At 32.3% G+C, this 16,416-nt stretch overlaps 1 protein-coding gene across 1 annotated transcript; it reads right to left on the bottom strand.

Moving 5' to 3' along the window:
• Positions 1-1,855: 1,855 nt before the first annotated feature.
• On the bottom strand, positions 1,856-15,353 carry LOC132715184 (glutamate-gated chloride channel-like). The gene is made up of 9 exons (XM_060698168.1): positions 15,191-15,353; positions 14,286-14,356; positions 10,997-11,064; positions 8,109-8,335; positions 6,636-6,718; positions 6,094-6,234; positions 5,227-5,540; positions 4,607-4,672; positions 1,856-4,123 (listed from the first exon to the last, which is right to left on the bottom strand). The coding sequence occupies exons 1-9, from the start codon at positions 15,265-15,267 to the stop codon at positions 3,833-3,835; spliced, it is 1,338 nt and encodes a 445-aa protein (XP_060554151.1). The 5' UTR covers positions 15,268-15,353; the 3' UTR covers positions 1,856-3,832.
• Between the last annotated feature and the right edge of the window lie 1,063 nt (positions 15,354-16,416).

Here is a 16,416-nt window from a genome sequence, read left to right as displayed (position 1 = left end):
ATTTAAAAAAGCAAGACTTTGCCACTATATTCATTAAAAAACCATTTATTTGCACTATCAAGTACGAAAAAGATTTGATTGGGCCTGTTCATGAACGGTGCTGGAAATTGCAAGCTATCGTCTACACCGCTACCATGAAAGATAAATTTTCAATTTAAAAAAGTAAAATAAAAAACGGTAAAAAAATTGGCCAAAATATGAAAAACAGATAATGTCATTGGTGTAGGCTCAATCCAGCCGAGCCTGTAATATTTTCAATTTTGTTGTTTTGGATGTTATTTAGGGATTCTGTTTTCCCTATTTTACTATTATGCTCTTAGCGTCTCGTTCGACTATACGTGTCTTCCTAATGTAACTTATGCACCACGTTTGCAGAATAAGTCTTTAAACCAATGGCTTCTTTTATATGGCAGCCTTTATTCAGTGGTTGACGTTTTTGGAATGACATTAAGGTGCGTCTAGGGGGGATTTGATTTTTTGGTCAAAAATCGAGTTATACATGTGTTATCATGCTTCACCTGCATAGAACTATATTTGACAAATTCAAGTTATGAAATTGCTATTTAAACCTTAAACTTTTAGACGAGTAAATTACTACGTCAACAGTCCATGTTAGACACTTAATATATCAGAATTGCAGATAAACATAGAAGATAATCAGTTTTCAAGTGGTGGATGTAACGTTGATACAGCAGCGTTCTACGCCTTATATTTTACACACTCAAAAATATCATTTAGTAATGTTTTTTGGACGTAAAATGTCTTTAATTCAGCGGCTTTTTTGTATAACATTTTTTTTCTTTTCAGGAAGAATAAAAAGAACACTGATTTCTATGTACTATAAATATATAAACATTCAACGGGCGTTCCATCCTCTGTGAAATCATTCATTTGACTAATAAAACGAAATATTCATCATGTAAATTATATTATGTTTCCGATATCTCAATTGTCACTGATGTCTTGCTTGCGATAATTTGGAGTTCATTCAACCCCGGTGCACTACTATCGAAGAAAGTAGGCGATAGGTATCGATAAAGTTATTAAAAAGTAGATTAACGGCTAAATAATGAATGATGATATAGTTTTCAGCTTAAAATATGGTTACTAATTTTCTGTAATGTTGCATTGTATCTTATATTCTGGTCAAACTTTTCATACTCGATCAAAGAACAGTTTTAGTTTTATGTTTATTTGCGTTCATTGATCTATTAACCAAAAGTAACTCCGTAGGCAAATAAGTCTTGAGGTCACTCTTTTAGATGTTGTCTTTTATCCATATCATTGAGCTGAACAGACAGTTTACTGAGATTGTAAAACAGCATAAATCCACTTTGTATTGAGGTTCAGATAAACATTTTAGATAATGAGTTTAGCTCAGTCCGTGAGTAATATATAGATTTGCTCAAATCTCTCTCGTCATAATATTTTACAAGCACACGTGATTTGAAAATGATCAAATGGAAATCTTAGGGACATAACTAAACAAAAGAAAACTTTTTTAGAAAGGGCAAACAGGAATTTTATACGTTGAAATAATGATTCTAGAGCATGTTGGATGCTATCACATAAAGAATGTTGCGCCGAATGTGAATTTGTTTGCAATCCATTTTGCCACCTGCCTTATTCACACTAGCTTATCATCTGTGATATTGTCCTGCTCCAAGTTAAGCGTTCTTTAGGTATTGCAATATTCCACAAGTATGCAGTGTTCCCAAAATCAACCCTTTTTTTTCATTCAACACTAATTCAGTAAATACATAAATAATGTTATAAATAAATGGAAAAATGAGAGGATAAAGTAAATTATTCTTGTGCTTAAATCCAATGATTTTATTACATGAAGATATATAAAACAAAGATCAACGGACACCCAAAACGAGCCTGTTCATGTATAGACGTGATAATTGCAAGCTACTAGTACCATTCACGGCCCATAACACCGGCTTAAGCATAATTCAACATTTAAACTTGAAATAGTTGGAATTTTGAATTTAGTAGCATCCGCAGATGTGGTCAAACGTTTGTTACCATAGAAACTGGCACATTCGTTAGGTCCCAAAGTAAAAAAAAAAAACGTATGTGCCCTAAACGAGTAAACAATTGTCGGAACTAAATATACGAAATTTTTAAAGTGGATCAGAGGTTTTGAAACCTGTATGTTGCAGATAAAATTGCGAGACATAGACACTAAAAAGAAATCCACAGATGCTATACGACAACATTTAAAAGCAGGCAACACATTCTAAGGGTGTTCATGCCGTATACAAGTAGGAAACATTGAACCACTATAAATATAGTTGTATATTATCTGAAAAGAAGCCAATAGAAACAAAAATCTTTCACGTTAAATAGAAAAAAGAAAAACTGAATGGATGATTGGCTTTAAATGCCCTCTCACACTCTATTAACGTACGAAAAAACGGTGAGTTAACCCTCTTATATCAGTAGGTATGCGCATATTATAGAAAGCAAAACACTAAACTGATAATTATTTATTTATTTAAATATGGGTCATTTACATAAAGATACAATTCTTAATTATTCGGGGGAAATACTTCTTTGAATAATAGACTTAGGGTGGATAGAAGCTTTATTTTTATTTTTAAACATAACAAAAATAATCTTCGACAATGACGCTATAATATATATAGGCTGGGTTCACACTCTCACACAATAATCATTGCAATCATCTTACTATACGAACACACTAAAATTAAAAAAATAATAATAAAAAATGACTAATACATGTATACCTCAAATATTAAGCGAAATAAAATCACACCATTTTAGCAATTTTAATTTCTCACGCACTTCTTGTTTCATAACTCAAGTCGAACTACTTTATAAAATCATTCTTATTTTACATAATCAGCACGATCATTTCTTTCTGTATAAATTTACTGTTACAATATGGATAGGTAGAGCTCTCTACATATTTAGAATTGAACAAGCAAAATTAGTGATTCGAATATTTCAGAAAGGCAAACATGAAAAATAAATTGATGATTATTATTTCTTAAAGGAATGTTATACCTCAGGAATCCATATTTCTTTTTATTCTCAAGAAATGTCAAGTTAGATGATCTTCTGCTGAAAAGGTTGCACAGGGCATGTAGTTATGTGTCGTAAAGGTAGCAAAATGTAAAGAGTAGCATTTGGACTTCAATACAAAATATTAATTCACTTGAATTATACCAAATGCCAACAGAACTAAAGATGCAAAATATAGTTAATGTGTATAGCAAATGAGTATGTTTTTGGAGACTGAAACAAGATACCAAATAAAAATAGTTTTTGAGAATTCGAAATGATAACATTTCTGATGCATAGTGGGCCTTTAACTAAAAAAACGGAGTCCTGAATAATTTTAGCTGCTGTTGATACAAAGACTTTTCGAAGGCTCACATTTTCTAAAATTGTTTATAAATATACACCTTCTGATATGCTGGAATTAAACAGGTATAATGTTAAATTAGAGATGCAATCATTTTGAGTGTTGTCAATTATTAAAAATTCTGTATTAATTACGAAAGAGGAAATAAGCTAACATGTAACTATATATTGCTTTTCCCAAAACCATAATTTGCCTAATTCTTCCTTTCATTACGATAAGTTTTTGACGAGCAAAATAAACAAAACAAAATACAAAAAAAAACGCACACGCGCACACACACGCACACGCACCAACACACACGCGCAAACACACGCACGCACACACGCGAACACACACCCAAAAGAACATCAACAAAAACAATGAAAAAAAGAACAACAAAAACGGAGTATTATACAGTCAATTCCATAATTCCATCAAACTTATTATCTTCACGTTTTACATTTTTTGACAACATTTTTTGTATGAATCTACAATAAAAACCAAACAAATACTCAGTTTTGAAATACACCATTTCAGTACAACAAATACTAAATATACGAGCAGTAACAGAACAATAGGCGCCAAAATTGTTAAAAATGCGAATGCCCACCTACCATTTGGCAAATCAGCCCAAAAATAGAAAAGAATAATGCAAGCGATTCCATACAAAATTAGAAATACTGAGGCTGATATAGCTTCGACTTTGTTCTTAGTAAGAGTCTTGTTTACTGGTTCAAAATATGGCTTCTGAAATAAAAACTTTAGCTCATAACAATACAGACAGTCAAGTCATTAAGACATTCTAAACATTTATGCGTATGTTACGTATCAGCCTAATGTTGACGGTTGTCACCGATGACTTAATTCTTGTAGATTGAATTATCATACAAGATGTCCCTCTTATAATTATCTTATATGACGACATTCTACTTTTCAATGTAAAAGAAGACATCTTTATTGGGCTTAACAATCAGGAACTGACATTCAGTTGTGTATAAGAAAATGATCTTTTTTTTTCTTTTTATGTTATTTTTTTGTATTTTTATTTTTTGACAGACAGCTAAACACTTTAAATTAGATTTTAGAATTTTAAATTAAAGAAACGAAATACGATTTTATTAGCAATTTAAAGCATTTTTGTCATATGATATATGACTAATTGAGCGGTTATATCTCGAGATAAGAAATATGAATGCAAAAAATATTTACTTGTAGTGCAGAAAATCTTACTTTCTGTTGATCATTTGTATCAGTATTTCCATCTTCTATATCTTTGACATCGATGGAATCTTTGCCCTAGAATAACGTTAAACGTATAAACTATGATTGAAAGAATATATATATATATCATCAATGTACTTTTAATATTCACTGTTTAGATTCATCACGGAAAAACAAAAGAAAGCCAAAGTAAACTAAACAAAAGTAGAATTGCATTGTAAAATCGATTCCACATATAACTCCTAGTTTTTACAAAAGCTGATTCGAACATAATTATTAAGTAAAAAAGATGTAACCAGCAAGGATGATAAATCAACATGGTCATTTGAAATGCTTCTTTTACATTATGAAAACCCTTTAAACGACCTCTCTTCGCCGGTTTCCATTTAAATCATATTTGACAAATATTCGTTTAAACAGATCTTTCTATATAAGAAGAGGTCATGTTAAACCAATACTGAAGGGCTTATAAATACAGATAGAAAAAACTGTAGCTCATAACAATACAGACAACCAAGTGATTAAGCCAATCTAAATTACTATGCGTATGTTACGTATCAGCCTAATGTTGACGGTTGTCCGTAAATCACCGATGATTTTATTCTTGTAAAAATGAAAAATCAACTAACCGTGTGCATGTACATATACCAACACGCGTGATACATCAGGATTGTGCCAATAATGACAATGTGGAAAATTACCCAGCCGTCCAAATAAGTGAAGTACCAGACAGGAGGTAATCTTGAGTATATAGCTATCCATTGTAACACCGTTGTCGTAATTGAAGTAGTACATAATGTAACTCGAGCGCTTTGATCCTTGAACCCAAATGAGCACAAGGCGATTACAAAAAATACCGGAAATGGAGCAAAATACATAGATCCATAAGCTTTACTCCTCCTCACAATCTTTAAACTTGCAATTAAGTAGGAAAACTCTCCTCCTGAAAACAACGTCACATGGGGTTAGCCTTTAAATCAGTTGATGAATATCTAGTAAAATCATGATGTTAAAGGCCCATTATGCCTCATAATTTCTATCATTTTTATGTCTCAAAACATTTTTTTTTCAATCTTGCTACAGTCTCCAAAAACATGTTCATTTGACATGTACATTAACTATTTATTGCATCTTAAGTTCAGCGCTTTTTTCAGTTGTAAAACATCTGACATGTTCTTAATAACATTATTGATTACATGAGAAATTTAAAAAAAATATATAGATTTTTGGAGCATAATGTGCCTTAAAATTATATATAATATTATCTTCTTGTATGTTGGCATGTTACGTTTGTAATAGTTCCATGACAAACTTAAAATAACTAAAAATAGTATTAATGGTACAAAGGAAAAATCGTAGATTACTGTGTGCGTCGGATATTTTCTTTAAATTATCGGTAATTTCTTTGATTATTTTTTATTACTTATTGTAGATATATGTAAAATTTGATACAAAATGATACAAAAATTAAAAACGTTTGGTTTGCTGATATATACCAACAAGCGATCTGTTATCCTTTTTTTCCAAACCTTCTGAATGATCGTCTAATTCTATCATGTAGTTTGTCAAATCAATGTCTGCAGCAAGTACACTATTCTCAGACCATTGTAAAAGCAATTTGTCCGACGTTAATGTGTCTGAATACATCAAGTGATTAGTATATGCTTTTGTGAATGATAAATTCTGTATTAATTTTGATAAAATGATAATTGTGTGGGCGACAATCATGTAAAATTGAACCGTTAGCTATTTCTAGTTTATACAATTTTAATAACATGTATGTCAATCAATGCGTTTTTTATTTTTTAGTTTTTCGGGGCACTAACACAGTAATAGTCGTATGACTCCGAAACAGAAAATATTATTTGGGCTAACTTTTGGTGTAATAAACTTAAAGCAACACCAGGGATCAAAGCCACTCGCCCGCAGTAGTTAAGACATGCAAAGACGACTATAATGCAAACCCATTTAGTTGCCTCTTCTCTGACATGTAACAATTTTTTTTCTTGCAAAAAGTAAAATATTTATATGTACTCACAGCTTGAGAATCTAATTTTGCATATCTGTTCATCAAATGGATAATGATTTAAATTCATTTTACAATTTCCAGTCATCGCAGCTCTATAATGAAAGAAAGTAAATTTGTCTGTTACGTAAGGATTACATAAAAGTGTTTTAAAAAGGTGTTTTTGTTCACAATATACTTTTTAAACTGTACTTAAAATCCAAACATTGAAATATTTTATTAGATCGCGATCTTGTTATCACTTTTTCGTGGTATTATACTTTAACAAAATTGACAGAGAAGACAGAGATGCTAATGCCATCATTTGAGGAAAAAAAGTCAGCAACGTTTTTGTTTTGAGTGTTACAGGAAACCCTGCCATTGGAATACCTTAATCACCTGCACCAATTAAAGACCTTTTTCAAAACGTGGGGCGTTGCTTTGAAAAATTGACCAGATGTAGTATTTGACCAGTTGTCCCTCGGTGTCGGTGATAGTGTTTTGAACTGTTGCCCTCGGCCTACGGCCTTGGGCAACAGTTCAAAACACTAATCCCTCCACCTCGGGCCAACAGTTTGACTGTTCCCAAATCACATATAAAATAACTGTATATTAATGCACATTTTTTAAGTATTCAGCTTGACTGATTTATCCAAGTAATGTCAAACAGTCACATAAATGTCTTTGAGAAATTTTACATAATATTGAGAAAATGCAAGAAATTGGTAAATACTTATGACTGTTTACGAAGGTTCCAATGTCAGAAACGAATGCATCATTTAGGGTCTCTCCAATTAAAAACCAAGAATTGATGCGTATATTGTAGAAATCATCAAATCAAGTAAATTATTTAAATCCGCCATTGCATTGGTTAGTTATCTACCTAAACTAGATTAGATCAAATTGTTAATTAAGTTGTTGAATAGTGATTAAATATATTCATTTGTTTTCGCAATTTTTGCCCAACGCAAAAATGCGCATGCGCGAATTGTGCTTATTGTATCTGGTATGATGCATATTATCACTACCGACACACTTAACAACATATTAGCTTGATTCCTGATACAAATATAAAGCTTATAGAAGTATATTGTGTTACTTGGTCATTTTCTGTGTTTTACATTTAATTTACTTGTACATTATCTACATCATTTATTATGGATTCATAGATGATATTAGCAAAGTGAAAATAAAATAAGACAGTTATCAGTGACATTATTTACTTCTGTTAAAGGTCTTTGACCATAACTCAAAATTGTCTGCTAAAATATGCAAAAATGCTTTCAAAATGTTGGTCAGTTTTTGACTTGCAAAATACTGGCAATTTACGCTAGGGCATTTGATGACAAAGCTTCATTAAATTTGGTCAAAATCTATTGTGAAATGTATAAGGGGTTGACAAGTCATTGCTTACGCCCGCCCGCCTGCTGGTTCGCCCACTAGCCGACATACCCAAATATATTAACAAGATTTTTCCATCGGAAAACCTGGTTGGATAATAACTACCTCATACTAAATGTAACTGTCCCATTAGGATCAATGTAGGCAAGTTCTTCGTGTTTCACAAATGAATGAGGATCAACTTTTCTCTCATTACTTATATATACGTCAGGTGTCCAAATCAAGTCGACCATATCACCAATCAAGTCGATGCTTGTGAAGTTTGCGAGGTCGTTAAATGCAAGTCTTTTGTCCCTCCACTGCATTCTCAAATATATCATCATTTTATATTCCTAAAAACATATCCATACACATTTTATCTATATGTTTTAAATTAAGAAAACAAAACATAAATTAAAAAAAGAAACTAAAACAATAATATAAAAACCTCGAACTCGCACAAGACGAAATATTTTTTTTTTTGTAAAATTATTACAATATATTACGAAAAATCATCTTTTCATATCATCTTACATACAGATTTGTTGTAAAAGGAAAACCCTTTTCCAAGTTTAGAAAGGTTAAAAAGTAGTTATTGAATACGTAATATTACTATCAATTACGAGCAAACAATTCTATTTTATTTATCTGTTACATTTGTAAGATGTGATGACTGCAGATGGTATTTAATTTACAAAAATAATGACGGTATAGCCATTCAATAAGTACAGTTAGAATTGTAATTAAAATTAATTAGGGAATTCGGAAATGTTGTTTTTTACTCGACTTCCAATTTGTTAATCTTAATCTGGATTACAGACATGTTTTCTTAGTTTTTTTATTATACCACAACACAATTCATTGGTATACTTCAACTAGAAAAGAGCACAACAGAACCCTTTAAGAAAAGCAAAAACTAGAAAACCTTGTGTTTGCGCACCTTTCCTACATCAATGATTTATATGACTTTCTTGTCTACTAATAAACAGAATGCTGTTTGATTAGCGTTTCGCTTTCATTTGGAAATGCGTTCCGTCACATGTTAACAGCGAGTTTGAATATAATTTAAAATATCTACTAACAATGTCAGTGTGGCTCGAAAAACAAACAGAAATTGCATGAAAGTTAACCTTCTCATTTATTACAGCCAAAACGATATTTGATTGACATTTTTAGTGAATTATTTTTATCATATGCCGGACATTCAATCATTTTTTTTTCATATCTCCAGTGAATAGTTTAAACATAACTTATATAGCCTCCATTGTTATAAAATCTAAGCATATCAGAGTCCGCATACTAGTCTCCTTCTTAGAAGTATGAAGTATCAAATATTGATATCAAGAAACAAGATCGTGGACTCGTAGGGTTGGAACTGCGTAGATTCTTTTATCGTTAGGGAAAACATTTTGCTATAATGTCTTAATAATATCTGTCATATTTTGCGGTTCGGATCGGAATATCCGTCCCGAGGTGACCCGCCCATTGGGCGGTAACGAGGCTTGCCGAGTTACCGCCCATGGGCGGGTGACCGAGGGACGGATATTCCGATCCGAACCGCAAAGATATGTCAGATATTTTTTCTTGCATATTCTACCATTATACCATTATATTTTAAATTCTTTATCTTTATTTTCAATGAAAATTTATATCATTACAACCGTAACTACTTTCATTCAACAGCGTATGAATTACAAAATCATTCATAACGGTACAATGACGTCATCTTTATCGTGCCATTGTACAGCACGCGACTCATCTGGAACCCCCCATGCCAGATGAAATTTCCGGCATGGGTAAAACTAACGGAAACGCCAGTCTGATATGCAAGAATATGTTCTCTTGCCAAGAGAAGTTTCCTTGCACATATTAGATTAATAATATCTGTCATATTTTGCGGTTCGGATCGGAATATCCGTCCCGAGGTGACCCGCCCATTGGGCGGTAGCGAGGCTTGCCGAGTTACCGCCCATCGGCGGGTGACGGAGGGACGGATGTTCCGATCCGGACCGCAAACATATGTCAGATATTTTTTCTTGCATATTCTACCATATTCCATTATATATTAAATTCTTTATCTTTATTTTTAATGAAAATTTATATCATTACAACCGTAACTGTTTTCTTACAACAGCGTATGAATTACAACTTTATAAATGTAACGGTAAAATGACGTCATCCTAACCGTGCCATTGCACAGCACGCGACACATCTGGAACCCCCCATGCCAGATGAAATTTCCGGCATGGGTAAAACTCACGGAAATGCCAGTCTGATATGCAAGAAAAGAAAGTCCTAGATTGTTTTTGTATTATTTTCTAGCATTTAAAACTGAAATTTATTGTGTAAGATTATAAACTTTCAACATAGGATGTTAAATGTTATACTGTATTTTTTAAATGTGTGCAACATGTGTTTTATTTAAAAAAAAAAAAGGATCCAACTTACTTTGGTTGCAAGCCTTATCCTACCTACCGAGAAACTTTTTGTTCTGTTACATTCATAAGAATCATTTTTTTTTCAAGAATGAATTCTAAGTGAACTTCAAAGAATATATAAGGAAGTGATATCCTACATAATTGTCTTGGCAATTAAATCAATCATTGATTATTCAGAAACAGGTTTACTGTTGTTTTAAGAAATTTTGCAATATACATTACAAATTTATATGTGAACGCAATTGTATCATGGTTTCGAGAACTTTCTGTTGAAAATGTGTCTAGTGTAACATCGTATATACATGTATGCGAAGTGCGTTAACCGGAGTGCAGTTATTAGTTACCAAAGCATGGCCATTGATTGGTTCATTTTTTTCCTGGGGTTTATTTTTGACAGACAGAGAAAGAAATAAAAATTCAAATGTCACATTCAGATGCTTGTTCATTGGTAACTTTTTTGAGGTTTCATATTATGATAAAAGGGACGTGTTTTTCATTTGCTACGCCCTCTCATATTAATCAGATAGCCACTTGTTTCTATGTTCTTTTTATTACTTTTAGCTTTCTATTTGTTACCATTTTTTGTTCACTTATTGATGTCACATCTGTAATCTCTAGTTGCGCAATTACGTCACTCGGTATATCTGCAAAAGAAATCAACGTTGATAGAAGAATAATATAGAACAATAAGGAGGAAGGATGTATCAATTACGCTTTAACGTTAATAATTATTTTGTCCGTTAGAAATAATGTTGTCCATTAACGTGATATCAAAGATAAAGCTTTTGGATTTTACTAAACATTTTAGCCCTTTGCGTTACATGTTTGCTCATTAAGTTAAACATTTATACAAGGAACGAAACATATCCAGAGCTGAATTAAAAACACGCGATATTTTTGGGACCAGAATTTGATTATAAGTTTTAAGGAAATAATATTAGATGCATGCTGTGCACAGAACACATGGACATTAGCAGAAAGCAAAAAAAAAAAACGTATCACAGTTTGTTATTAACTTTAACTATAATTGACGCTAATTATGTCAGACTACCTTCCATAATGACGTTCATAGAATAAATGGCAGTGGAAGCGAGGTGTTCAGTAACGATTGTGTTCACATCTTGTGTCTCGAACATCTATCTACTCAACGTTTCCTCATGGCTTTCAGAACGTTAGTGAACTCTACTTTAGAAATGCGACGACATTGATCTACAAGGACACGTTGAAGATCTTGCATATCTGTTCTACAAATCTCGCCTTTAAAGTATTCGATCGGCCATTCCATGACTTGAACACCAGCATTCATCAGAAAATTCTGCGTAATATTCTGCCATGTGGGGCCAAGCGTTGTCTTTCTGGAACGTTAGTTCAGGGTCATGAGTCGGAATCAGAACAGGTTGCAAAATAAAATCCCTGTACTGAACAGCATTTCGCTTGAACGACCACAAGAGGAAAATATCCTGACGCAAAAATTAAATGGTCCCAAACCATGAATCCACAACCACCAAATGTGTCGCCTACACACACAAAGAACTGAGTGTGTCGTTCACCTCGTCTGCAGTACACACGGGCCTTTTCGTCGGCAAATCTAAAGGTAAGTCCTAGTTTGTATAATCATGGAGACAATAGAATTCTACTGTCATTAAACTATTATTGCCTTGTGGTTCACACGAGTCAGCTACGGAGGTGAAAGAGGTGTTGAAATTAATATATTCTTCGGCAGCGATGTTCTGCAGTACGCATGCAATCTCTGACAGTGTGTGAATTTATTCGTCCACCAAATATCTCCCTACATATGGAAGTTTCAGTGACAATTATTCTGTGGCGAAAATGACGTTATGGTATTACTTGATCATGTTGTCTTGTCGTCTCCTGGCCTTGGGCGGTCGGCAACTATTATTAGACATAACTCTGAAGCATGATGAGACGCTGTGTCATACGCAAGACCAAAACTTTAAGGTTAGGGAATCTCGGACGGCCCATAACTATATCATGCATCAAGCGATTTTGGAGCAAGTTCGCAGAACTGTCTGGCACAATGAGTTCTTGTTATCCGAGCAGTTGTGATAATCAATGCTTAATTACTTAGACAAAATAGAAATACTTGTTATTTATGTAAAAATGTATTGAGATTTTATTTATTCAATTGTGTGCACGATTTCAGACTTAACTGAGAAACTTGTGTACGGTCATACTCCAATTTATGCCTTTAAAACTGCTTTTTTTATCTTCAACCATCCTACTATAAAAATCGTTGCAAAAATGCTAATGAAATACCAACATTGGGTCTTAAATCTTATTCGGTGTCCTAACATTTATGGTAAGGGCATCCGTGTCGTTCATAAATATTTCCAGTCACGGTGCGTATAAAGATAAGGCAAACATGCACTAAATGACAGCATAATTTAGTGTTAGCACATGCATACCTATTTTCCATTTTGCAGTGCTACAAGATCACAGAAAAGATCACTGAGTAATAATCAAAATAGTCAAAATTTTGGAAAACGCGTGTTTGAAAAATTCCGATTTTTAAAGAAATAGAAAAGTTACAACAACGTTTGCCCTGCATATATGTATTTACGATAGCTTATACGCATTATTTCTTTAAAACTCGAACAGTACGTAATACTTTTTATAATCAAAATTATGTGAACATGTTTGAGGCAACCATCATACTAACACTGTTTTATTTTAATGTTAATTAATTATTTTGGAACACGCATATAAAATAAAATTAGAACAGTGTTTAAAATACTTTACTCGTATGAAATTGAATAGACTCGCGAAATGTTACCGTCGATCTTTTTGAAGCGCCTCTGCGATTGACTGTGCTTGACGTCCCTAACGTCCTTTCTTTTGTCAAGGATCCTAGTCTTAGTCCAATATTTGGTTCGGTCTTTTATTGTGTGGCTGAGTGTTATCCAACATTTAGTAAAATTAAATGATCGTGCGAATTTTTCTTGTTATTCAACTGATACCATATTTCTATACATGTATTTACTTGACGATTCGCTATAAACTTGCATGTTTAGCCATTTCCCGTCTTAACGGCATCAAATTTAAACATGAGATAATCTGACTGTAGTTAAAAGTGTGGAATAATGGGGAAAAATATACGACAAATTATGGATGAACAAGAAGTGTAAGTTACCTTCAATAATGTTGAAACTCGCTTTATTCGGAAATTGTTTATTCAATGCGTTTAGGAAAATTATAAAATGAAATGGTCAAAATGAATACAGCATTTTTTACCATCGAAGTACATTTGAATTGAATGCAAATTTAGAGCGTGGGTCAATATTTAATGCAATATGAAGTTTATTTCCTTTAAATTAGATCATGATTTTTGTGTAAGTGTAAACTATGCTTGGTTTTAAGAATTTTATTTAAATTAAAAATAAGTTACATATGTAACATGTAAAAAACATTCACAAAAAAATAAAAAATAAAAAACGCTAAAATTACGGACTTCCTTAAAAGCTCGAGCTTAACTAGGAAAATCAGTAATGAGTTTCTTGACAAAATTCCAAATTATATATTGACCCACCCTCGTAAAAGAATATGAAGTCACAAACGTCCCAAACATTTTCATTTTTAACAATCGTCGTATTAAGATTCCACCACTACATTATGTAGTGAAGGAAAGAATAGTGTAGTGAAGTGTGGCGTAAAGTATTGTTAAGATTAGAAGAAAAGATTTTTTCGACATGATGAATGTTCCTATGCAAATAAATACAAAAACAAAACAAGTGATAAAACAGTTATACATGTATTTGCGTCTGTCTTGATATAAAATATAATAAAGTCGTTTTTGTCTAAAATATATCTTACCTAAAAAAGAGAAAAACTAAGAAATTATACATACGTGCATCATAACCAGCCGGGTAGTTTCTGTCGTATGTAGAAACACTTGTTAAATTGTTTAGAATTTCCTCTCTGAAATTGAATCTAGAATTATTTATTTTGCTTAAATATCAATATTTAATGCAATCATATAAGTGTAGTGCATAGTTACTGTAATGTTTCTATGCTGCAGTTACACTACGCATTACCGGCGCCAGTGATGAACGATTGCTGAAGGATGACATATATTTACATATACCTTAAGTTTATTCATTATTACATGTTGGCATTATATATTAATCATGTAGGAACTATCAGGTTACTTTAAACTCTTTTTGTGACTGTCTTTTTCATTACAGCCTAGCACAGCAGACTGGTGTCTCAGTTAGTGTTACCATTGCCTGTAATTTCGTCTGTGATGGGGGTGGGGCGTACCAGATCAGTCGCGTGCAATACAACAACGTCAGAATGTTAGCCGCTTTTTAAGCATAACGGCATTCAATCATCACTTATTACCCGCTCAAGAATTGTTTATATCTAAAGAAAAGAGTCAGACAGATACCTGATAGTATCTCCAGTCAATTGACAAATGACATTGTCCTTACGCGAGTTACAAAAAAATACCAAAGATTTGTGTCCCCATTTCGTAATAAGTGAGTTTTAGATCTCTGTAATCACTTGCACCGGTAATAAAGTGGGACTTACATCAATATAAATACGAGTGAAAGATGCAAATATAGCTTAAAATTACAACCTTTATTGTTTATTTTCTTCGATTTGTTTGGATATATATGTTTTAACGCTGCTCTCGTAAAATATATACACAAACAACTCGTTGAAAATAAAGCCCGTATTCACAGAAAAACTTGAATACCTTCTGTTTATATAATTATTAAAATCAACGGTATAGATTAAGAATAAACCTACCTTGTTTTTTTAGACTGAACTTTTAAAGTGTGCACAAAAACACATAAGATGGTAATCAATATTGTCTTTCGATCCATCCTGCTGTTAATATATGGGTAGGCGTATTACATTGTTGTAAAATCTATGTGGACTTTGCTATAATAAGATGATGCACACGTCTTAAGAGGTTTTGCTCCGATAGCATTTGTCTAACCCGACGCATGCATGTTTATATTGACTAAGATAAACGTACTTATGAGATATAGTTGAGTCAAGTGTGTGAGTACAAATATTATCAAAGTTTCATAGAAAAACGATATGAGAAACACCTGGTCATTTTAAAGGCACATTATGCCTCAGAAATGTATGCATTTTTAAATTGTTTCGATTTAGTAATGTTTTAATAATGGGTTTAGAGCATGTAAGGTGTTTTACAACTGAAAATTGTTATAAAGGTAGCAAAATTTAAACAATGTAATATTTTGACTTACATACAAAATATTTATTTACTATAATCATACCAATTGTCATCATAGCATAGAAAGTAAGAGATAATTCATCTATGTAAAAACTAAGTATTTTTAAACTCTAACAAGATACCAAAAATAAAGTGTTTCTGAGAAATAAAAGTGATCATTTCAAAGTCACAATGGGCCTTTAATCAATAATTTAATCTAATACATGTATTTGGAAAGGAATTGTGGGAAAATGCAATGAGTAACTCTTTGGTAAATTTTACCAATTTTTACAGTCTGATTTAGATTATTTATAACATTCATTTGATCCCTCTTAAAAATCTGAAAGTACACTTTATTGTATTTCAAACGCTCTTAAATTCTGCACTTATATCTGAAATCTAAATTGTAGTATCAAAATGTGTCCTTTAATTAGTTACAACTATATTTACATCTGTTTGTTAACTATATTTTTCCATCATCGACATTTACCTTGAGCAGAGAGTAAACATAATATTGATATACTTTAAACGTCTTTTTTAGACCTTAATTGCAAATGATTAAAATAGATTTGACGTCAAACACCGTTATAACGTTATTTCATGTGTTCCGATAAGAAACTGGGAACCATATTTATGTAGAAAATAAAATATATAATCAATTTATCTCATTCTATAGAAGACCGATATATATACGCAAGTAAAATTAGTTCCTTTACTGGCATTCATTTCATATTTTGTTATCTAGGTCATTTAGAATTGTTATTATACGTACTTTGGCATTTTCATCTCT

Source organism: Ruditapes philippinarum, unplaced genomic scaffold (genome assembly GCF_026571515.1).
Source record: "Ruditapes philippinarum isolate M1 unplaced genomic scaffold, ASM2657151v2 ctg1224_1_1_1_1, whole genome shotgun sequence".
In the NCBI taxonomy this organism is placed as follows: Eukaryota; Metazoa; Mollusca; class Bivalvia; order Venerida; family Veneridae; genus Ruditapes; species Ruditapes philippinarum.
The sequence above is the reverse complement of the archived record's forward strand: the minus strand, read 5'-3'. Positions and strand labels throughout refer to the sequence as shown.